Source organism: Cnephaeus nilssonii, assembly GCF_951640355.1.
Source record: "Cnephaeus nilssonii genome assembly, chromosome: 4".
NCBI lineage: Eukaryota > Metazoa > Chordata > Mammalia > Chiroptera > Vespertilionidae > Cnephaeus > Cnephaeus nilssonii.
Genome location: NC_137075.1, coordinates 101,349,587 through 101,374,397, shown reverse-complemented (window position 1 = coordinate 101,374,397; position 24,811 = coordinate 101,349,587). Strand labels below are relative to the sequence as shown.

At 42.9% G+C, this 24,811-nt stretch overlaps 1 protein-coding gene across 4 annotated transcripts in view; it reads left to right on the top strand.

The window, feature by feature from the left end:
* UNC79 (unc-79 homolog, NALCN channel complex subunit) overlaps nt 1-24,811 on the top strand; it is a gene marked incomplete at both ends in the record, with an annotated part of 163,937 nt that overhangs the window by 93,004 nt on the left and 46,122 nt on the right. For 3 of the 4 annotated variants that reach the window (XM_079768871.1, XM_079768869.1, XM_079768870.1), the window contains 10 exons: nt 244-1,461; nt 5,002-5,109; nt 8,868-8,984; nt 11,570-11,653; nt 14,835-14,937; nt 17,387-17,527; nt 20,942-20,980; nt 23,057-23,169; nt 23,259-23,344; nt 24,203-24,376. In XM_079768871.1, coding sequence (XP_079624997.1) covers nt 244-1,461; nt 5,002-5,109; nt 8,868-8,984; nt 11,570-11,653; nt 14,835-14,937; nt 17,387-17,527; nt 20,942-20,980; nt 23,057-23,169; nt 23,259-23,344; nt 24,203-24,376 — 2,183 coding nt within the window. The remainder of the gene's footprint in view (nt 1-243; nt 1,462-5,001; nt 5,110-8,867; nt 8,985-11,569; nt 11,654-14,834; nt 14,938-17,386; nt 17,528-20,941; nt 20,981-23,056; nt 23,170-23,258; nt 23,345-24,202; nt 24,377-24,811) is intronic. The other variant, XM_079768872.1, reaches the window with a different exon arrangement.

Here is a 24,811-nt window from a genome sequence, read left to right as displayed (position 1 = left end):
GAAGCCTGATTTTGGAAATCTAAATCTTAAACTGCCATTGTGGGTTCTCTCAACCCAAGGGTTTCTGGTTTTGGAAATTAGAATGAACCTTACAAAAACGTGGCCAGAAAGTCAGTTTTGCCTACTGGTGGAGCTGGGATTGTGATCATGATTTATGCCAACTGTATGCCCACGTATGAGGGGAAAAGAAACAATGGTGAAATCTCCCCATAAAATAGTACTAGCTTTTTCTGTTTCAATCAGGTGACATAGAGCTGGCTGAATATAGAGAAACGGGTGCATTACAAGACAGCATTCTCCACTGTGTGAGAGAAGAAAGCATTCAGAAAAAAAAGCTGCGCTCTTTAAAACAAAAATCTCTTGATATAGGGAACGCAGACTCCCTGTTGTTTACATTAGATGAGCACCGTAGGAAGTCCTGCATAGACCGGTGTGACGTAGATAAGCCCCCCGCCCAGGCTGCTTACGTCACGCAAAGACAGCATGACCACGGACGGCCTAGACAGAATTCTGCTACCAGACCGAACAGTACTGAAGTCCCCGAGCACCCCGCCGTGGAAGGTGTTCAGGAGAGGCGGAGGCCCGTGATACCAGAGGTTAGGTTGAACTGCATGGAGACGTTTGAGGTCAAAGTTGATTCTCCAATAAAGCCCGCTCCTAAAGAGGACTTAGATCTCATCGATCTGTCCTCAGATTCAGCATCTGGGCCTGAGAAGCAGTCTATGCTCTCTACATCTGACAGCGACTCCCTCGTGTTTGAACCTCTTCCCCCTCTCCGAATAGTAGAGAGCGACGAAGAGGAGACCATGGGCCAGGGAAATGATGGTGCCGCTGGCAAAAATGCTGCCTCCTCACCTTCCATCCCCAGCCGCCCCTCTGTCCTCAGCCTGAGCACAACTCCTCTTGTGCAAGTAAGTGTGGAGGACTGTTCCAAAGACTTTTCCTCAAAGGACTCAGGAACTAATCAGTCAGCGGGGGACAAGGACTTCAGATTCGTAGCTCTGGAAGACCCCACAGACTCTGAAGACTTAGCGCAGCTGGGGGAGCTGCAAGAGTTTCCTGGGGGCAGCCCGCTCACGCTGAAACAAAAACGAGACCTCCTTCAGAAGTCATCTGCTCTCCCCGAGTTGTCACTAGACGATACCCTGGAGCCTGGCATCGAAGAAGAGACGCTGGGTGGGCTGATGCCAAGTTCAGGAGCAAAAACTGTCCTCCTCAAAGTCCCTGAAGATGCTGAGAGTCCAATGGAAAGTGAGAAGCCCGACACCAGTGCTGAATCCGATACAGAACAGAATCCCGAGAGGAAGGCCGAAGAGGAGGGAGCTGAGGAGTCCGAATTTAAGATTCAGATCGTCCCCAGGCAGAGGAAACAGAGGAAGATTGCGGTCAGTGCCATCCAGAGAGAGTACCTTGACATCTCCTTCAACATTCTGAACAAATTGGGAGACCAGAAGGATCCAGGTAAGCTCCTGCCTCTTCTTTCTTCCAGCCTTACATTCAAGTGTGTGCATCTTACTGGTTAGGTTCTTGGCTTTGACTGTGCATACATTTTTAATCTTTCTAAAAAATATATTTTTATTGATTTCAGAGAGGAAGTGAGAGGGAGAGAGAAATCAAAACATCAATGATGAGAGAGAATGTTTGATTGGCTGCCTCCTGCACACCCCCACTGGGGATTGAGCCTGCAACCCGGGCATGTACCCTGAACAGGAATCGAATCATGACTTCCTGGTTCATAGGCCGATGCTCAACCACTGAGCCATGCCAGCTGGGCATAAATTCTTAACCTGATATTGTCAGGGAGTGACATTATAATTGTTTCATAATCACTCCAAATCCTTCCTGCCTAGCTGCACATGTTGGATTCAGATGTGGTTTTATTGGTTCCATAAATGTTTCTGTATGTGTTGTTTCTACACTCTTCAGTTAATTCTTGACCATCCTTGGCAATCAGAGGCAATGGTTAATTCATATCAAGATACTCCAAATATCATTTTAGTCTTCCTCAATCAGCAAAAGCCATTAATGTGAACTCTTTTTGCTTTCTCCTACCCGCGCCCCCCCCCCCCATACTTTAGTGAGCTGTGATATAGTCCAAAGGAGGAACAAATATGAAGGGCTAAAATAAAGCAAAAATGCTTAGAATAATGAAGAATTGACTGTATACTCATTTAGGGCCTACAGTTGATTATATATTTTAAACAATATCAGCAACTTGGTGGACATTGTGTCCCGTCAAGAGCAACAGCAACAAAGAAGTCCAGTATCACCGAGACCCTAATCCGTGGACACCACTTGGTGGTGAAGTTGTCACAGCACAGGGATTTCTTGCCTCAAGTGCCATTTCTTGGAGACACAGTTTCTAAGAAAGATAACTTGCAAAAGTGGCAAGCTGGTAGCCCCCCTAAAACATAGTCTGCTGTAGTATTGCCATACTACCGATCGGCCGCTTCCTCATTTCTCAACTTACATATTTTTAAAAAAGGAATGTGACTCTTCAAAACAAATGGAATTGGTCAGGGCTGATTATCTTATTAAATTCCTAGGCTCTAGAGTATTGAGAACTGGCAGAGAGCTCAGAGACTTCGCTTTCTGTAAGAGGACACTGCCCCCCGAGAAGGTGATGGGCCTTGCTGTGGGTCACACAGCCAGGTGGTGGCAGCCAGGAATCGGGCCTAGTCCCTCGAATCTAGTCCTGCTTCTCCTACTGCTCCATACACAAGCCACTCCTTTGAGGATGGGCTCAGCTCTTTTATTTGCCTGGGTATTTCCTGAGGTTTCTGACTGTTCTCTACATCATAGGACAGAGCTGTGTACCTCAAAGGTACTCTGTGAAAATCTGTTGAGTGAACATTAGGGTATTTGAAAAAGGGCATGCTCCCGCCAGGCAGGGGAAGGGAAAGATCCTGGTACTAACCAGAAAGTTTCCGAAGGTTTCTAGGGAAACTGGGGTAGCTTTTTATTGTTTGGAGCCAGGAAAGTTTCTGCATATAGATGGAGGAAGGCAATGGCCTAGAAACTATAGAGGTCTATGATGTGGATATATCAGAGACAATAGAAGGTCTGTGGGGTGGGTGTGTATCTATACTAATAAAAGGGTAATATGCAAATTGGTCAGGACACCCTCACAGTAACGACCAAACAGCAAGCTGCATGGGGCACCAGGCCGACAGGGGGGTTAGTGAGGGACAATCAAATGACTGAAGAGCAGGCTGTGTGGGGCGGCCAGGCCAGTGCGGGGCAGGGTGTGAGGGGTGACCAGGCCAGCAGGGGGGGGCAGTGAGGGGTGACCAGGATGGTGGGGGGGGGGGCAGTTGGGGGTGATCAGGCAGGCAGGCAGGTGAGCAGTTAGGAGCCAGTGGTCCCGGATTGTAAGAGAGATGTCTGACTGCCAGTTTAGACCCGATCCCTGGGATCGGGTCTAAACTGGCAGTCGGACATTCCTCGAGGAGTCCCGGATTGGAGAGGGTGCAAGCTGGGCTGAGGGACCTCCCCCCACCGTGCACGAATTTTGTGCACCGGGCCTCTAGTGATATATAGGTTGCAGGTATGTTGTGTGTGTATGTGTGTTGCTTTCTTAATTCATCCTTATGTTAGATTGTTCCCTGGGATATTAAGGAGAAAGTTGGTTTTATATTAATATACTTGTTACTAGAATAAGAAGGAAACATCTGACAATTATAATAATGTCTTTAAACATTTTATAATGTATATTGTACAGTCATATAATTTTATATCTGTATAGTGTCCCACCTCCCACAGGCATACAGATCTCCTAGCCTTCCTTGCTGTGTGTTGGACGGGGACGCACGCTCTCACCTAAGATTTATTTTACTTTTATTTCTGACAGTTTTGCAAGTTTTGTGGTCATCCAGTAACAGAATAACATCTGCTTGCTTAAGTTGTATGCATTATGGTGTTTTGCTCTGTGTTAAGAAAAAATGATTGACCATAGGAAAAGGATGAGACAGAGACATGATTAAGCTTAAGAACCCAAAGCCATTTAGGGTGGGCATCCCTGAACTGCAGCACATAGTCACGAAAGCACATAGTGGTGACTCCAAGGTGCTCTCTGTGTTCAATAGATAGTGCTGCTTAAGGTGGCAGGGAGGTTTATAAGAAATTCTCGGAGGCTTGCTCCAATAAACTATTAAATTTTTCAGAAGGTTTTAAAGGATAATCTTTACCTAGAATAATGTGGAGTACCTTTTCCCCATTAGATCACTAAGACAATACCATATGCAGAAAATATCTCACTTTGGATACATTTGCCAAATAGAAGAAGCAAACGATACAGTCTGTTTCTTGCTCAACTAATAAAATATAAAATCTGAGTTAACAGTATTTATTTCATGTTCAATACAGTCCCTGCTCTTACATTACAGATGGCTTAGCAAAGTTATAGACAAGTAAATAGGAAATTACATTATAGTGTTTTAGGTTAGGGAGAGATTAAGGACAGGGTGCTCTGGAATTACATAAGAGTGTCGCCTGGCCCAGTTTTTTTTGTTTGTTTGTTTGTATTTGGGGGGGAGGGAGTCTCAAAAACCATCCTGGAGGAGGCGTTTTCTGTGTAAATTGAGATGTAAGTGATGAGTAGGAAAATGCCAGATAAAGGTGGAGTGGTGGAATGATATAGATGGAATGAACTGTAAGCGAGTTTAGGTATTAGATGAAAAGAAATTCAGTCTGGAAGGTGAAGAGACCTGCTCAAGGACGGGCAGTGTGAGCTATGAAGCTTAGTTTTGTCCTTATGCTGTCATTGATCTCTGAGAGGCGTAGCTACAGATGCAGAGTGTAATATGGAAGCAGTTCTCCATGAAAATTTGAATGTAATTCCATTAAAGTAATTAGTAGGGTCAGAAAGTATATAATGGTTTATAATGAGTATATAAGTAGAATGAGTGTATTAGGCAAGAGGGGAAAGTATAAAGAAAAGATTCTATCTAGAATTTGTTTTTAATCAGTGTCCTGAGTTTTAAATAATATTTATGCTTTCAGATCCCTCTACTAAAGGACTTTCTACTTTGGAAATGCCACGAGAATCCTCGTCCGCCCCTACCTTAGAAGCAGGTGTGCCGGAAACAAGCAGCCATTCCTCGATATCAAGTAAGATTTCTTCTGCATTGATTTTGGAACATTATCTGCTACATTATTTTCAATTTCCGCACATTTGGTTTTCTTTTTTTAATGTTGTGTTAGCTTCCTAGGTGACACTACGTTGTATGTTCTCAGAGACCCTGAGGCATGGGCTCACCTTTGTCAACATCTCAAGTGTTTGATAAATCAGTATGATTACTGATGGACCAAGAATTCTCACTTGTTAAGGCATAATCACTGAATTTCATCATTCAATAAAATAATAAAACATATTACAAGCATAAACATAAAATATGCAACGGGGTTTTGGACAAGTGGAAAGCATTATGTATGGCAGAATTTTACATGGAACATTTTAATTTGAATCCCCTCCATTATTAACAAAGTTTTATCGGGGTTATCATAAAATAGATGTATTTGATATCTCATGATCCCAACATCATGATTGAATCAAGTTCTTTAGACCAGGAAATAAAAATGGCCTGAAATTTTCACAAGATCTATAAGAGGCAACTATTTGGAAACTGCCTTCCGTTGTTGGGTCCTAGATTTTGTCATGAGGAGTTAGAGTTCCGCTGAGGTGAGGATAAGGGTGTCTACCTGGCTCAGTGGAGGCAAGTAAGAGACTTTAGAATAGGAAATTGTCTGCAGGAATCAGATGCAAACAGAGGTGCAAGTTCTGCAAACTCGGGTCACATGTGCTGGTATCGCCTGTGTATCATGTGGACACTGCCCGAGGAGCTGGTTAATTTTCATTTGACTCTTGAAATGAGGATGATTCTGAAAAATCAGTTAAGGATCTTAACTTAAATGCTGGACTGGTAGTACGGAACAACATCATCATCTTCATCGTTCATTCATTCATGCTTTCATTCATTCAGCAACTAGTTATTAAGTGTCTGCTGGGTGCAGGCACTGTGCTTGGCACTGGGGATCAGATGTGAATAAATAGACATCCCTTCTCCTCAAGGAGTTCACAGTCATATTAGTGATAAGAGCAGCACTGATGTTACATTTATCATGTGCCAGACACTATGCTGAGTGGTTTACACACATTGTTGTCTTATTCAGTCCTCACATTAGCATTGCATGGCAGAAGTTATTGATCCCATTTTATAGATTAGGAAACAGAGGTTCAGAGAGACTAAATGACTTGTCTAAAGTCACACAGCTACTAAGTGGTAGAGACAGGAATTGGTGCCAGGTCTGTTTGACTTTTCAAGCTCATGCTCTTTTTAGTATACCATGCTGCCTTAGAATAATTCACAATCAGTTATGATAGAGATGGTAGGGATTCTAAGAAAGAATTTCCAAGTGCCTGTTATTTTCCCTTTTTGTAAAATTGTAAGCAAAGAAGAATGGCTAGTTCTGAATCTAGTTGTTCTTTCTTTATCACAAAAAATCCATTTGATAACCTGATAAAATGCCCATTTAATAACATCTATTTTTATTGATTTCAGAGAGGAAGGAAGAGGGAGAGAGAGATAGAAACATCAATGACGAGAGAGAATCATTGATCTGATGCCTCCTGCACACCCCAACTGGGGATTGAGCCCGAAACGTGGGCATGTGCCCAGACTGGGAATGGAACTGTGACCTTCTGGTTCATAGGTCAATGCTCAACCACTGAGCCACAACGTCTAGGCTAAAATTTCCATTTTTACTAAAGTCATGAAAGTGTATATTCTCCTCCTGATTTTCATGAGCCATATAACAAAAAAAGGTAGTGAATTTAGTTAGAATTCCAAGCTGGGTATACTTCGAGGTAGGATGACTAAGTCAGTTTGAATTTGGTGCTAGTTAAATGTATCATAAAATAAATGTAGCCAATGTATCATAATCCCCATTCATGACTGAATCAAGCCCTTTCATATTTAGCATAGCACATCATTAGAATTCCGCCTTCTTCCTTCTCTTCATTAAAAGCATGTATAGATGGTTCTTGGAGGCATAATGCCAGGGGTCTTATACGCTGAGCTAACTATTAAGGATTTTTATTCTTAGGGAATTCTGTTGTCTTTAAAAACAGAGAATTAGAGAAATTATTCAATCATTAGAGGTTTTAAGTCTTTTTTTTTCTGCTAATTTTTAAATTTCTTAAATCTTCTAAAAGAGCTTCACTTTTGAATTTTAAAGAGGCTGTACTTTTCAAGTGAGTCATAAAATTATAAGTTTCACCAATCAACCAGAAGAATCAGAGATTTTTCATATTAGTTTGCATCATTTCCATGAATTCAGTTAAGCTGGATTCCAAGACACAAGAATTCCCATCACACCCCTCTCTTTTCATCAGTTTATTAGCTGATTATTTTGTAGCTAAGCATGCCATGGCCACCATGAATCAAACAGCATGCTAATTACATGAAAAGCAATATTGTGATTGATTTCACATCACACCAGCTGCTGCCTTGGTACCATGATTGAGGAACCTGCCTATAACACTCAGGACTTTCTGGGGAACCATACAGTCATCCGAGTTGCTACCGTCCCCTTCTGGGTCATGTAGTGCGGAGCTGCAGTTTCTGAAATTGTCCTTATAAGAGAGCGAATGGCCACAAGTCCTCACATACCCCGGTGCGTGGGATCCTGTAGAAAAAGCACATCAGTGGTGCTCTGCCTTTCTCACTGGGCTGGGGCAGGGAGGGGAGGGCTGCTGGAGAGGATTCAGGGGCAGTGGCAGGTGGCTTTCTCATTGGCAGTCTCCTGGCAGAGTGCTTTTCCTGTTTTTTTGGGTTTTTTTCTGGTTTGGAAATGCTTATAACTTGACATTTCATTGGTGGCATATTTGTCAGTGCCTAATTGCAGAATAAAAATGTTACCACAGCCGAAACTGGTTTGGCTCAGTGGATAGAGCGTCGGCCTGCGGACTGAAGGGTCCCAGGTTCGATTCCGGTCAAGGGCATGTACCTTGGTTGCAGGCACATCCCCAGTAGGGGGTGTGCAGGAGGCAGCTGATCGATGTTTCTCTCTCATCGATGTTTCTAACTCTCTATCCCTCTCCCTTCCTCTCTGTAAAAAATCAATAAAATATATTTAAAAAAATGTTACCACAATTTTCTGACACAAACATGTTAGATAACCTGACAAAGATGTGTACTAGAATATGCTTGGGGAATACTATCCGAGTCACACTTTTCAAATAGCCTCATACAGAGATTGAAACAGCACTGACTTCGGAGTCAACATGCTTTGGTTTTATGACCACCTTATTTGCTGGTTGGTTCCAAGTAACATAATTTCATCAGCTTCAATTTCTTTTTAAGAATTGGGGTTGATATATGTCATCCTACTCTAAAATATACCTGTGTATACACACACACACACACACACACACACACACACACACGCATGCACGCACACCATGGGGACATCAGGGAATATAATGGAAATGGAAACTATATATGCATCAGCTCCATTAAAGAAAGTTGCACTATGAATTCAAAGTGAAATTATCTGTCTTAATACTTTTTGGAACAAGGCAGAGTATATAAATAAGAAGTTAGTGACAAAAATCATGTTGTTGGTCTAAATACGTACAGGCTACAGACAGTGCCCATAGGCGCTGTGTTTTTCTCTCCCGAGTAGAGAAAGGCGCCGGGAATAGTGTAGGGCTTTAGTTTTTCATTTGGATAGGAGCATACAATTTACCAAACAATTACGAATAGCTGCTGAAGACTCAATTAAGATTCTATCTGGATGTGTAGAGCCTTTGCGTGCCATGCAGGTTTATTCCCCCTAGTAATCATCTCCTAATTTCCTCCATATAGCTCAGTATAGGCAGATGAAAAGGGGATCCCTGGGAGCTCTGACAATGAGCCAGTTAATGAAGCGACAGCTGGAACATCAGTCTAGCGCCCCCCATAACATCAGCAACTGGGACACTGGTGGGTCAAGCTTTTTCTTCTTGTTTTACCTCTCAGATGAGCTAATGCCACTTTCCCTGGGTCCCTTCTGCCCCCTTGATAAGGAATAGACTTTCTCTTGTGCTCTGTGGTTCAAATAATTTTTAAAGCCCTTAAAGTAATTAATAAGTCTACATAAACTTTCCAAGCATTCTAGAGCCACCTGTTCTCCCGTCTAGGTTGATCCAACTTTTTTCCCCCCTCTAAGACCCAAATTCCAGATATTAGGTTTATCTGTCTGGGAGTTAAATGATGTAAATGCATAAAGGAAGGAATGGCACTATGGTTTCATGATGTGAATTAAAAGTACAAAACAAAGTACCAGGTCACCCGTATTCTCGCTTTTATAAACTGTCAAGTACCCAAATAAGGGTCTGTTAATAGTAATAATAATAGCCAATGTCAGCTTAGTGATGTCATGGTCTGCCAGTAGGTTTGGGAATGTGAGCTGTGTGTCTGAGTCAGTAGGGCACCAGGTTGCAGCTGCACACCCTCATGCTCATACAATGGAAGTGCATCTAACCTCACTTTTAAAGTAAGAACTGACTGCCGTGACATGTCTGGTTTACACATGATCCCTCTGCATTTTCTACACTTTATTACCATGTTTTTCTGCACATGTACCACTTTCTCAAGCCAGTACTTATGGCCTCAATCCTTTTGAGTGCCTGCTTTTCTTCTTTTTAATTAAATGGATCATTTGGGTTACAAAATTACACACGTGAAAGCACTTTGCAATATGCATGCACAAGGAAAATATCAGGATTTGTCATTCTGATCTGGGGGCCAACACTTGGATCAGGCTAATTTAGTATCTAGGTTAGTACCCTCTGGCTATAGTTATATGCAATTATTTTAATATCTTTCCTTAAGACCAGGAGCTATAATTTCCACAGGCCCAAAATCTTGAGATATTGTTATTTTTTCAAAACCATAATAGTTACATAATTTCAATTTATTTCCCCCCAGTCTTAAAAAAAAAGAAAGGAAGGAAGGAAGGAAGGAAGGAAGGAAGGAAGAGAGAGCTGGTCTAGATGACTGAATCCCACACACTATACTCAGTCCTACATTTAGCAGATAGTTAGATAGTTTCAATTCTCCTGGCCTTTATAAGGGTTGGTAACATTTTGAGGGTTTAGTGTTTTATCTTTCATTACTGATAGGTGGTAGTGAGTAATGAAATGCCCAAAAGCCGACAGGCAAAGAGACCAGGAGGAAGACATTGGATAGCCAGTCTCGAGAGTTTGGGCGAAGCCTTCTGTCCACACCAAGAGGACTTTGTTGCTCTCTTTACTGAGATGAAGCTGTGTAAGGAACTGAGAATGAAAGCGTTTGTTTGGTTAGTTCTTTAGTAATTAAATGTCCAGCTTTTGTTCGGTTGACCTGAGGGCTCCAAAGAATAGTTCGCCATTGTACTGTTTTCTATAGCAAGTAGCTCAGCCTAAGCTAACCAGTTTAGATTCTGACTACAATGACAACCCAGTTTGATTGACTCAATAGAGATAAAAAGGCAAAGAGAGCTCAATTTCCAATCTAAATTTTAATCTAAAAAAAATCTACATGATGCCAAGTAACCCATTTAACTGAATTTTTCACTTTTCAACCAAACTTCCACCTTGTTCATGTCACTCTGGTGTCTCAGTTAATACTATTTCCAGGCTGTCTGAATTTCTTTCACCCGGGTTTCCCTGGGCTGGTTTTCCATCCTCCAAGTTGGTTCTCTGGTCACCAAGTCCAACTAGAGCTTCATCACAACATTCTTGTTTTTGTTCGTGCCATAAAAAGTTCTCCCCAAATCAAGGTCAGAGGAAAGTCGATGAACGTGTAGTTCAGTGTTAGGAGGCATAGTACATCATACCACAAACATTGATTCAGTGACTCACTAGCCTGCAAAAGAACAGATCTAGTCATGTAGACACACTGAGAAAGGCAGCCTAAAGCCTGGGTCATGATTGAGTCCCCTCAGCATGCACCTGCTCACTCACAAAGTGCCTGTCTCCTCTGTCCACGTACAGCCGAGGGCTTACTTCTTTGCTTCATCTTTCACATGAAACCAATGCTCCTGAAGCACCGCTCCCCCATTTCCGCCCCTGCCCCCTTATTCCTGTTCCTCAGTCCTCAAACGCCTGTCATTTCATTGCTACCAGTTCCACATGTTTTCTGTATGACCGTTCTGGCCATTGCCTCAGATGATCACTTATGTATTTATTGGTTTACGTAAAACATTTCTTTATGGCTGTGACGTTAGCCTTTTATTTTTTCATTTCATATCAAGAGAGATGGGATCTGAGCTCTTTTTGGGGTGGTAGTGATGGGATCTGGACTATTTTTGGATGGTTGTAGATGCTCTGCTGCTATTAATTGCATTTCATAGACCTGAAGGGCAGATTTATAGTGACATGCCAAACCGCCCTGCCCTAAAAAGTAGGATTTTTCTTGTAAATGTTAATAATCAACAATAACAATGCCTGAAAACACGGCCCCAAGAGATCAGTGGTTAAATTCTTTGGATGGTGAATGGTGCTCAGTTGACCACATTGAGACGGAGACGCTCTGTTTGTCCACAGAACAGATACAGCCGGGGAAACGCCAATGTAACGTGCCAATGTGCCTAAACCCTGACCTGGAGGGACAGCCACTGAGAATGAGAGGTGAGTGGAGTCACAGAATCTCAGGCTGTGAGAAACTGAAGACACGGTATCTGTCCATCACGGAGTCTCCCAGCAGGTGCGGAAATCTCTTGTTTGGCAGCCCTTTGAAGTGGCTCCCACCTTTGCTCAAACACCTCCAGGGAGCGGGAATGCATGACCTCTCTGAACATGACCAACAGGAAGTTCTTCCCCAGAGAGACTTTCTAGCCCTCGGACCACGCAAAACAAGTCTAGTCTCTCTCAGTGGTCACCTGTTGCTTATTCCTCAGTCTGCCCTAGAACACACACCCCTGGGTCCTTCGGTATTCCTCCCGATAGGTGTCAGTTTTCCATATCACCCTGAATCTGCTTCTCCGGGCATGGTCCAGCTTATCTGTGCTCCCTCCACAATGTTGAGGTCACCGATGAACGGCTTCTTTTCAGCCTTCTGAAATGGCACAGAGGGCACTCTTGACCTTGTGCTGCTCTAGGAGCAAGCTGAGAATGCGTCTGTGCTAAGTTCATCTGGACGGGTATTTTCAAAACTCATCTCATGGCTAGTTCATCATTACTTTTGTTCTTTTTAAATTCAGAAAGCAGGTTAACCCATCATTCATAAAAAGTAAAAATGAATTATGACCACATCTCTTAGCCGAACTGCTATTCCTATCACTCTTCTCATTTTCCCTAGGGACGAGGGAATATTTATCTCCAGATTTTGCTAACATTTGTATGGCGTTGAATAGCAGTTATAGTCTCCGTATGGGGCGAGAGGAGACTCTTCTCATTTAGGGCCCTAGGAAAAGCTTTTAGAAGCAGAAATCAGGGTGGTCGAGCAAACGCTGGTCCCTGTCCGTGACCTAGTGACACAGTTAGCAGCACACATGGAATGAGGTGATGAGAACAAAGACGGTGAGGCTCTTTCCCGGTACAATGAAGAGCCCGTTGATGCAGCGTGGGGACTGAGTGTGCATGCACGCTTGCTTTAGACAGACCGATCCTTGATGCTTTCTCTTTTCGCCAAGATTCAAAATCTCCAGCTTGGGAGTTGGGTTTTGGAGGAGGTCCCCTCTTTATTCTAAGGTTTCTAAGACCCTTCTATTTCTGTTCCTAGTTCCGTATGGCATGCACGCTGGGTATTTAGTAGGGGAACCATAGGTGGTGGCACCAGAAGTGTTGTCAACAATGGGGGATCATGAGACTGCATTTTATTGCAAACTTAGTGGTGACTCAGCTATAACAAAAGGTAGCTGAGGTATATGGCTTCCTTTTGCATTTCCCACCTTCCCTTGGTACATTGCTCTTTGCTCTCACAGCACCAGCTAATGTTGCCATATGGGAGCCATTGCCCATAACTTAACCTAGATGCTTTTATAGGCGACTGTCCTTTAAAAAACAACTTCACGCTGCTATTGTCAAAAATACCTGTTGGTGGCCTTTGTACTGGATAATAATTGGCTGAAACCACCCAAATGACTTTGATTTCCTCCCTTTTCTTGACTTGAATTGTGATTTCTGCATAATAACAATAGGCAGTGATCTTCTCAAAGCCTTGACTAAGGCTTTTAAAATAATTAATTTCTTATGTTTCTGGTAAGACTGTGCATATATCACCATATATCTAATGGGCTGAATTTTTCCATGTTTAGCACAGGCATTTTGGAATCTGGTAGACATAGTCTATCAATGTGAACAATATGTGGAGTGTCGGGTTTAAACTTTCCATGTTTTGGTTTCTTGAAGCCACTTCATGCTGTTTACCTTACCACTTAATAATCAGTCTTATCTTCTTTTATCTTGGCCCAGTTCTTGCCTTTCCTACTCTTAGTCAATTTAAACTTATGCTTATAATAATAAATACTGTTGCTTCCATTCCAAACTACATCTTTAAGAAAACAATTGGAGATCTTTGTTATTGATACACTTGGGTGCACTTAGGAAAGAGCAGTATCTTAGAAATGGCTGATAAATATAGTGGTAAAATTTGGATTCCCATATGGGTTCTTTAAATGTAACATAAAGATATTTTCAGATACTTTCCTTGGCCTTTTGGGTCTGCAGATCTCATGCTTCTGAGAAGCACATTTGGGGCCTTTGATCAGGCGAGGGCGTCTGGCTAGCCTGGCAGCGTTTTGCCTCTTCAAAGTCTTCCATACCACGTTTTCTCCCTCAGATTGAAGCACACTGCCCACTTGGCTGGGTTTCTAAAATTTTCATGTCAGTTCCTTTGGAAACCAATTCTCTGCATCATTATCTTTCCCCGACTTAAGGAAAGATCATACAGTTATGTTTTGTTTTTCAGCACCAGGTTGCCAGTTCCTTGATGAAAAACAGATTCTGTCAGGGCCGTTGGGTTTCTTGCCTTCTCTCCTGCTTGCAGAGCTCGGAGTCTCAGGTTGTTCCGTAGAGCATAGCATGATTCTGGATCGTCACTTTGGGATTCTTGGAGGGCCTCGTTTCCACACGCCCGGAAATCTGCCCCGCACTGCTGGTTTCCTTGACGAAGAGCAGTCTCCTGACTCCAGATTTACTCGTCCCTAGACCATGTTGCCAAGATTCCTGCCTCAGATTTCTCTGAAGGCATCAAAACCCCACATTTTAAACTGTGTAGCATTGATTGGCTGAAGACACTGGCTGATTCTTTCAAAACACTTGGTATTTCATTTTTAAATATTTCAGTTTGAAAAATGAAATCTGTTGCTTTGGGGCTTATCATATGAATTTCCAAAGTAAAGGATATTTCTCAGCTCAAACATCTCCCCTTACTTAGGGGTGTGGAGTTCTGGGATCTTATTCCTTTCCCAAAGTCACAACATTTTAGTGTTAGTACATATGTGTGATTTTAGAAACACTATCGTAAGGGCAACTTCCATTTATGCCTAGCAAATAAGGCTCAGAACTCATTTAGAGTAGTCTTGGGGTAGATTTCTCCCTTTTTTCATCTTTGTCCTTATTGGCACCGGAACTTTTTCTAATTTTTTCAAGATCAAGAAGCAAAGAGAGAGAGGAGTCTGGCTCTTAAAGCCATATGAGCAGAAACAAATCCCAGTCTTGAATTCATTTTACTCTTGAGGGCTTGGGCTGCCCACATCACTTCCCTGTGAATGTGATCTTCGGAGGATTTATAAGAGGAGAATGGGGCTTTTCCTGGCCCCACGAAACAGATGTTTACTCACCATTTGTCTCTTTGCTGCTTGCCCAGGGGCCACTAAGTCCAGCCTGCTGTCCGCACCCAGTATCGTCAGCATGTTTGTGCCAGCACCCGAGGAGTTCACAGATGAGCAGCCGACGGTGATGACTGACAAGTAAGCGTACACAGTGACTTCCTTCGCGCTGTCTGCGGAATTTGAGAGTTTGCTCCCTGGGATTATGAGAAAGCATCAGAGGAGGCCTGCTATAATTTGTTCTTCAAGTGACTGTAGCCATAAGTGTTGGTGTGCATTTATTATTCTAGAAACACGGCATCATATGGGCAGGTAGCGTCCATTTATGCAGAGTCATTTTTAAAAATTTGGAAAATGCAGATAATATCTGATGACCAATGATTCCAACGATAATTTCACACACAAAAAAACCCCTCAACCAGAAGCTTCAAATTGCTAGTATGGGATAAATTGGAGACTTGATTCTTATTCCCATTCTACAGCAGGATCTGTTCTCTGAATCTCAAACTGGTTATGTCATGGTTTGTCAGCCTTCAATATCCTCAGATTTCTTATAGGATAAACGCCAACTGCCTTCACTTACAAAAGGCCCATTGGATTGTGAAGGCATGGCCTTGCCACTCCTCACCGGGAACTCTTTGTCAAGCCCCCTCATCGTCTCCAGAGCATGCCTGGTGTGTGCTCTCCTCTGTGATTTCATTGGTGCCCTTCTCTTTGTATTATCTCTGCCTGGTGAACTCCTATTCATGCTTCAAAACCTAATTTAAGGCGGATTCCCTGATTCCATAAGGCAGAATTAGTCATGCCATTCTCCAAGTTTCCATAATATTTGATGCATCTATCTATTCTACCACTTATCACAGGGTATTTTAATTGTTTAGTTGTTAGCACATACATGTTCTGTCATATATTGTGAGTTCCCTAAGGTCTGGGACACTTTCTTTTGTGTGTGTGTTAATCCTCACCGGAGGACATTTTTCCCCATTGGTTTTTAGAGAGAGTGGAAAGGAGGGAGAGAGAGAAAGAAAGAGAAAAAGAAACACTGATGTGAGAGACACACATCCTTTGGTTGCCTCCCACATATGCCCCAACCGGGGCCAGGGATTAAACCTGCAACCCAGGTACATGCCCTTGACTGGGAATCGAACCCGAGACCCTTTGGTTTATGGGCTGATGCTCTAACCACTGAACAACACTGGCCAATGCAGGACTGGGGCACTGTCTTCTGTATTTTATATGCTAAGTTCCCTACACATTGCCTGGCACATAAATGCTTATTCAGTGCACATGACAAAGAATAAGACATAGGATTTTAGGTCTGGAGAGATCTCATTGGAACAAGGATACTTCCTGGTAAAGGTGACCCAGGTAACAAATGGGGTAGGCTTGTGACAGAAGGAGAGGAGGGAGGGGTGGAAGGGGCTGGTGCAAAGATCCATGTAGCTGGCCCCACTGACGGGCATTCCTGAAGAGTAATGGTGCCTGTGTCGAACAGCTCCTAGGAGTGTCCACATGGGGAGCACCTCGCTGCTTGTGGAGGACTCCTCCTGGCTTCTGCTTTGGTGTAGTTTCCCCTTGTGTGTTATCCTCCAAGTCCAATCTCTCCTAGTTGCCTTCCTGCTTGCCTGTGTCTACATTCCATTAATCTTCTTTTTGGCTACATATGTGAATCCTATGTTTTTAAAAAGTCAATTTTAAAGAAATATTTCTATTCTATTCTATTCTATTCTATTCTATTCTATTCTATTCTATTCTATTCTATTCTATTCTATTCTTTAGAAAGTTTTTGGATGGAAGGGTCATGGTAGCGATCATAGCTCGGGCTCCCTTGCTCTTCCCAGTAGGCTTTCCCTTCACAGGATAGAGCTCCCAGCTGTGGCTGGACAGAAGCGCGTTGGCTTTGGTTGAGATGGATTAGATTGGGCCTGCATTAGCTATGACGAAGAGCAATAAGTTGTAAGTCAGTTAAGAGCAGGTGCCATTGTGCTTCTCCTCTCTTTTCCCCCCTTTTTTGCTCAATCCCTCCCCCTGTGCCATTGTGTTTTTACTGGTACGTAGTACACTCTGTAGGTGAGGTGACTTCATTAAACTGACCTGAGAGGCAGAAGAGCCTGCTATCCAGGCTCCCCAGGCTTTCTAGAATGTTCTATTGACCCCCAAATAGGACATTTTTAAATCTAAAAGCTTAGGAAAGCTTCCATTTGTGTCTAGGCATTTTCCATTTCAGCAAATGAAAAATACCTAGTTTCTGACCATCCCTAGCAGTACTTTCACATGCATACAACCCCTCAGCTAGGAGCTTAGACTGTTAGTCCAGTAGGCACTTGTTGTGGTAGTCAGTTCATGTATGGGCCAGATGTTTGTGAGCTGAAAGGATGTTCAGTGTTCAAAGCAACCTTCCTGGCCCCTGCCATTCGTGCCGGCGGCTTCTGTGTGTCTGGCGAGGGTGGCATGGAGTCTCCTATTTATTGTTAGAGTGAGGCCCCTGACCTGCTTTGGGGGCTTTCACCAGAAGTGGCTGTATGTAATCTGTTCTCTATTGAAACCCCTGTTGGCTTTCACGGAAGGCACTTCTCTGTTTCCCTTGCAGATGCCATGACTGTGGGGCCATCCTTGAGGAATACGACGAGGAGACGCTCGGGCTGGCCATCGTGGTCCTCTCCACGTTCATTCACCTCAGCCCGGACCTGGCGGCCCCGCTGCTGCTGGACATCATGCAGTCCGTGGGGAGGTGAGTGCGGCCTCTGTGGCGTTTGGTGGGAAGGAGCCTCATTCAATTCATATATTGAGGTCAAAACTACCAGTTCAAAAGTGAAACATTTAGTAATCTCTTCGATGCTTGGTATTGGTGGGATCAACTCAGACTAATTAAAAAAACGGAATGAACCAAACTTTTGGTGAATTTCCCAGCTGTGTAGGGTCACGAGTCACAATGTCAGAGCGAAGCCAGAGGAAAATACACCAAGAAAACTGTTGTTTGTTGTCTATTTCTTTAGGAGCTACTGGAGGTAACAGTGCTCAGAACTGTGTGAGTTCAGAGTAACCACTTGATAGGTTTGAGATGTTATTCTTGTTAATCTCCCTGTGCGTGTTTTAAGAGGGTTCTCTAGGCATTTGGTAATCTTGGGGTGGCTCACTTAATTATGCAACTGGGGCACTGGCATGTGAGGGGGCAGCGGGGAGTGCAGCAGTTCCACAGTTCTGACTCTGACAAAGGAAGGACGCACGCACCTTGGGAGCAGGCCTTCCTTCAGCCTGACCGAGGGAAGATGAACGTGAGCTGCTTTGAAAAGGTTCATGTTAAGAAGCTCCCACTTAGTAGATAGGACCTGAGAAGAAAAGTGAAGTATTCTATGAATATAAGTGAGGTTCACATTCAGAAACGAATTGTAGCTCTAGCACGAACGACTTACAGAGGATTGACTGAAATTCCACAGGAATGTGTTCAGTTTCCAGTCTGCGTGGGCACAGAGCGAGGCGCTGTAGGCTGTGGGCATTGGACCGAGCTGTTGTTCTCAAGTGCTTTGTGGCTTAGTTGTTGAAGGGGACGGCGATGTGTGGACCAACTGGGTAGCCAGACAAGATAGGACATGATTAAGAGCTGTAATGAGGGGTATGTGTGGTAAGTACTATAGAAGTTTAGAATGGAAGTGATTTCTTAGGGAAGTTCTCTGTGGAGGAGGTAGGGGCAAAACTGGATTCTGTGAATTCCTGGTATTACAGGGAGGGAAAGAGCATGAATCTTAACAGAGCTAAAATTTAATTTTCTTAATGAAGAAATTAGGATTTCAAGTTAAAAACAAACAGGAAAGCATTAAAAACCCATTGGCCCTAAAAGTATATGACTACTTTATCTCCCTTCCCCCAATTCCTCTGTGGTATCCCTAGGAGTATATACAAGTCAGAGATGGTATAACTATTCTACCGTTCACACTTACAAGTAGCCAATATGAAAAGTAAGCCATGAACACGGGAGGTGGAGAGATAAGAAAAAATGAATTATTTCATTAAAGCCCTTGATTTTAACCTCATCATAATAATCGTGGAATAAGTTTTATACCAACTACCAACAATACTGCGGAAGTGAGAGTTTTTGTTAACGCCAGGTCACAATTTCTACTCGAATACTTTGCCGTGTTAGAACAGGTAGGATTATTGCTCTGGTCTAGTACCATCTCCTTGGAGTAGCTGATCTAAGTAGTAATTGATATAAAGGGGTTTTATTTTTTGTTTTTACATTAAGAGAGAATAAACCCTGTTCAAGCATGGCCAACTGTTAAGATGGAAACACGATAGCAGACACATTTTTACTATATATATATATATATATAATCTCTACCTCTTTTGGGGAGACTGGGAAAGAACATTTAAATCAGGGGTGGGGAACCTTTTTTTCTGCCAAGGGCCATTTGGATATTTACAACATCATTCACAGGCCATACAAAATTATCAACTTAAAAATTATGTTCCTATGAAAAAATCTCCTCGATTTATTGAATTTCGAGTCCTGCCTGCTGTTGCCTTGGCAGGGCCAGACCAAATGATATAGCCCATGGGCTGGACGTTCTCTACCCCTGATTTAAAGCAAGTTTCCAGAATTCTTAACCCCAACTGATTCAGCAAACCTGCCAATAAAACAGATTCAGCAATCACCTGATTCAGGGCTTCCTTGAATGCCTCTCTTCCACATGAGGTCATGCGCATGCACGAACAGTGGGGTGTTCTACGAGTATGTAAGTTCAGCACAACCCTTTCATTTATTACCCAAGCCTTTCCAAATGAGTTTGTAATTTGCTCTCTATTTACATCCCTCTTAAAATTTACCCACCCTGCCCTGGCCGATGTGGCTCAGTTGGTTGGAATATCATCCTGTACATCAAAAGGTGGTGGGTTTGATTCCTGGTCAGGGGTGCATACCCAGGTTGCAGGTTTGATCCCTGATTGTGCGTGTACGGAGGCAACCAATCAATGTTTCTCTCTGCCTCTCCCTAGAATCAATAAAAACATATCTTCAGGTGAGGATTAAAAAAAAGTTAAAAAAATTACTCACCCCTTTTTCTAGGTACAGCCGTCAAGATCACATTTACTGCATCATTAATTACTGTTGATTTCACTTGCCGATGTTTATCTTTTCACTGTAGTATCATTAGCATGAGGAGGCCCATGACCAAAGCAACTGGGAATGGTGTCTGGTGTTAGAGGTTGCTGGACCCTCTATTTCTCTCCAAATGTGTTCTTGGCTCAGATCACTCTCTTGTGGTCTTAAGCAAATAAATTTGTAGCATTTTCTGTATTTGTTTTTATTTATTTATTTTTTATTGATTTCAGAGAGGAAGGGAAAGGGAGAGATAGAAACACCAATGCGAGAGAATTATCTGATCAGCTGTCTCCTGCACGCCCCCTACTGGGGATTGAGTCCACTACCTAGGCATGTGTCCTGACCAGGAATCGAACCATGACCTCCTGGTTCATAGGTCAATGTTCAGCTACTGAGCTACACCAGCAAGGCTGTCTCTTTAATATCTTACTGATCATGGCATGTTTTTCTATACCTACAAATTTAGTATATTCTCTTTCTGTACCTATAGATTGTTTCCATGTGTACAGAACCATATAGTTTTCAAAAACTTCACGTTATATAATGATTACTTAACCTAATACATTTTTCAATTTGTTCTTTCAACTTGAGAAATAGCTGACAGATACCCCTGTTACTCATTTTACTATCTTAGAGAAGTGTTTACAACTTGTGATTTGTTTGTGGTCAGGGTTCAGAGGTTGTATACAAAGAAATGAATTTTGAGTTAATATGGGGTGGAGTGGGTCAAATGATATTCTGATACCTCTCTGAGCTGGCTGTAGAGGCCATTTTGCAGATTGGCTGGGTGATATTAAACCAGCTTACCTGTATGCATTTCCGTGGAAATAATCTGATTTGATGCAGAAATCAGTTCTCAGGAACTAGGTTAAATTGAATCCTGTAGCCTGACCACTGTGTGGGCCCTCTGTGCCTGGTCAAGGGAATTGTCAATGGTTTCACATGTCTCGCTGTCTACACCAGATCCAAACGGGTCCTACTGCAGTACTATGCACTTGATCATGAAGGCCTAAGATATTCACGTGACTCTGTTTACTTATTTCCTAGATTGGCATCCAGCACTACTTTTTCTAATCAAGCAGAAAGGTAAGATCCTAAAGTGAGCCCAAATCTCACTTTCCTTTTGTCTTTTGTGCTTGTCCATCCCATTTCTAAAACAGCAGAGTGTGTACCATGGACGGAATATTGTTAGTTCAGTTGCTGCTCCCGAGAGCACGTGTCCATTTTCTCTTCACACCTTCATTCATTCCTTCATGCGTTCCCTCATTTTAGTCTGTATTTTTGAGCCCACTTTGTACCAGGCATTGTGCTAGATGCTAGATTTCAACTTGGGGCAAAACGGACATGATCCTGACCTTGTAGGGCTCACAGACTGTCTTGGAGGCAAACATGAACAAAATATTTGCACAAGTTTATAATTGTAAACAGGACTGAGTGCTATGAACAAAAAGTGTAGTGAGACGTGTGTAACATTCATTTATTCCACAAGTATCTATGGAGTGACAAGTAGGAACTGAGGATATGGTAGTTAACAAAACAGCAAATCCTGCCTCTCATAGAACTTGTATTCTAGTTGAGGAGGCAGACAATAAGCAAATTAATGAGGAAACTGGTATGTAATTAATATCCGTTAGTGCTGAATGCTATGAAAAATAATCAGGTGAGTCCAGGAGATAGAGAGCTACTGGACTTACTTTAGGTCTGATAGTCAAGGCAGCCTCTGAGGAAGTGGCATTTGAACAAAATCTGCAGAGGGGAGGTGCCTCCATGCAGCAATTAATAGAGAGAATCTTCCAGGCAGAGGAAGCAGCAAGGCCCGTAAGTCAGGAGAGGACCTGGTGTATTTGGGGAACAAGACGAATGTAGGCTGGAGCAGAATGAGCATGGAAGGAGGGGCTGGGGGTGAGATGACAAGGGTAATGGGAGGCCAGTCCAGGTAGAGCCCGGGAGGCATTGTAAGAAGTCCGCCTTTTACTGAGTGAAGCAGGGAGTGAGGAGCGACATGACTTAGCTTGCTTTATCACACATGTATCCAGTCATCATCCATTTTATTTTTGAGTGCATTTCAAAGTAATTTTCAGACATCAGCATACTCCCCCAGTATGCTAATTCTTCAGCAGAGTTATCATTAACTAAAGTTTGATTTTTATTTATGTTTTTTTCTAATGCAAAATTTACATACAAGAATGTGCACATATCTTACGTGTACATTAACTGAGTTTTGACAAAAGCATGCACCTGCATAACCCAAACCTCTGTCAAAATATGGAACATTACCATCACCCACAGAAAGTTCCCTCATGCATCTTCCTAATCTCCACTCCCCACCCCCAGAGGCAAACACCATCATGAATTTTCCCACCATACAGCTTCATGTAAATGGAATTACTCTTTTGTGTCTAACTCCTTCTACTTAGCATAATGCTTTTGAGATTCATCCATGTTTTTACATGTATCAGTAGTTAGTTTCTTTTTCAGAGCTGATTTCCTCTTTCTTCTGGTAACTCACCCCCTAATCACTCTGGGAATATCCTTTCTAATGCTTTATTCTGAGGGGCAGGGCCACATAATCATCTTGGCTCCCTCTTTTGACATGCAGAGATGGTACAGAGGGTAAAGGGGGAAGCCGCACACATCAAAGTCCTATCCATTGTGCAAGGACCAACTCAGAGCCCCTCACCCCCAAAAAACTTCCCAGCTTTCCCACTAGGAATGAACACCCCCCCTTCCTGTATTTTTTCCTCAGAGAAGCTCTCTCTTTTAGCCAGTGACACTTTCTGGAAGGATCTGGCTGATAGTCCTCAGCCTGCGTTCTAGTCCTGACTCTGCCAGTCTCTGGACTTGTGGTCTTTGAAGGTCACCTTTCACCTCTGGGTCATGAAACCCTCATCTGTACACGGGGGTGGGGGTGGGGGTGGGGGGTGGCTGGAATTAGCCTGCGGCCACCCTGGCACTTCCTGGTTCTCTCTTTCTAAAAACTTATTAACAGGATTCTATGTGATTAGACTATTTCATCTCACGGATGAAAATGACAGTAAGACATTCCATCCGTGGGTTGGTACATGTAAATGCCTGACTTCTAAATAAGTAAGAAAATAAAAACCTAACCTCATGCTGTTTGTCCCATGATTCCTTGTCTTTCCTTTCCCTGCTCACCCCCAGCATGATGGTTCCGGGCAATGCAGCGGGCGTGGCCAAGCAGTTTCTGCGCTGCATCTTCCATCAGCTGGCCCCCAACGGCATCTTCCCGCAGCTGTTCCAGAGCACTATCAAAGGTAATTCGTCCGTGGGGAGTGCAGGCCCCATTGACGTGGCTGGTCACCGGAAACCGGAACCTCACTAAATCTGACTGCTCACTTTCCAGATGGGACTTTTTTACGGACCTTAGCCACGTCTCTGATGGACTTCAATGAGCTGAGCTCTATTGCTGCTCTCAGTCAGCTCCTGGAGGTAGGTCGGCTTTGATGACACTCGAAGCTCCCACTGAAATTCCCTGTGGAGGAAGAAAGTCATTTAACTTAAAATTTAAAGTAAACAATTTTAATTTAAAATAATTTAAAGTTTAAAAATTAATTTAAAAATTGCCAATGCATAGGCAACTGCCAGTTAGACACTGTTGTTTTGAATGAATTTACGATTTACTTAAAGCGTCTCAACCAAAGGGTGGATGCTGACCGGTGAGAACTCACCTCTGAGAACTTCCCTCCTCTCTAAGGTGCGGTGGGTAGAGCACTGTGCACTGTCATGAGACTTGGATTTTAGTGTCAGTTTCACTTACTCAATGTATCACGAGATTTGGATTCAAGTCCTGCTTATCTGATGTATCACTATCACGAGACTTGAAGTCAATTCTCAGCTCCACTCAGTGGTTGCATTGTGAGACTTGAATTCATGTCTCTGCCCCTCTGCTTATTAGCTCTCTCAATTAGCTTGGAGTGTTGGCAGGTTGCCATAGGGACTTTGCTGCTGGTCATTACTCTTAGTCTCTGGCCAATAGAGTTTCCCGCAAGCATCATTCATTGTCTCTTTAGCACCTAACCACGCCAGTTGTAGATCTTTAAACGATGTTTTTCTTACTGACGTTACACCTTTTCACACTGAGCCAATGATCACAATTTGTCCTCCTACATTTGTCCGAATGTGTTGATTTTTCTCTGTGCTCCTGCCAGTTGCAATGCTTACCCTATATAGTAGGCGCACAACACAATTATAGCCTGAATATGTGATTTTTAAAATTGGTCTTTACCAAGTAGCTACACCAATTCCCATGCTGTTTCAGCAGTTGATCGCCTATGCTTTTGTTTTTAGGGTCTAAATAACAAAAAGAATTTACCAGCAGGGGGTGCTATGATACACTGTTTGGAAAACATTGCTACCTTCATGGAAGCTTTGCCCATGGATTCTCCTAGTAGCCTCTGGACCACAATCAGCAACCAGTTTCAGACATTTTTTGTCAAGCTGCCTGGTGTTTTGCCTCTGAAGGTAAGCTGAGCCCAGGATTTCATTTTAAATTACTTCTTTCTGTTTGCAGACCATCCATCTTGTTTCATAAAGGGCTGTCTGGAATCTCTGTTAGCCCTGGAGTGGAGAATATTATTTAGGTTGTTCTCTCGGAATGACCGCTATATGCAGTGAGCATTTTGACTTAGCGATTTCATGTTTCCAGTTTATAGAAAAAATTGTCAAGTGGATATTAAGTAAATACTTAGGTAAATGAATAGTTTTCTCTAAAAGGAGACCAGACATATAATGGAAAGCTTCGATTTTAGAGAATTATCTAAATGGAAGTGATTGCTATGTATTTGTGAATACTGTACTTGCAAGAAAAAGATGATATTCTTGATGGCTTTGCACCCTCCTCTCTCCAGCCCCCCCCCCCCCCCCCCCCAGAATACACACACAAGGACTTCGCTGGAA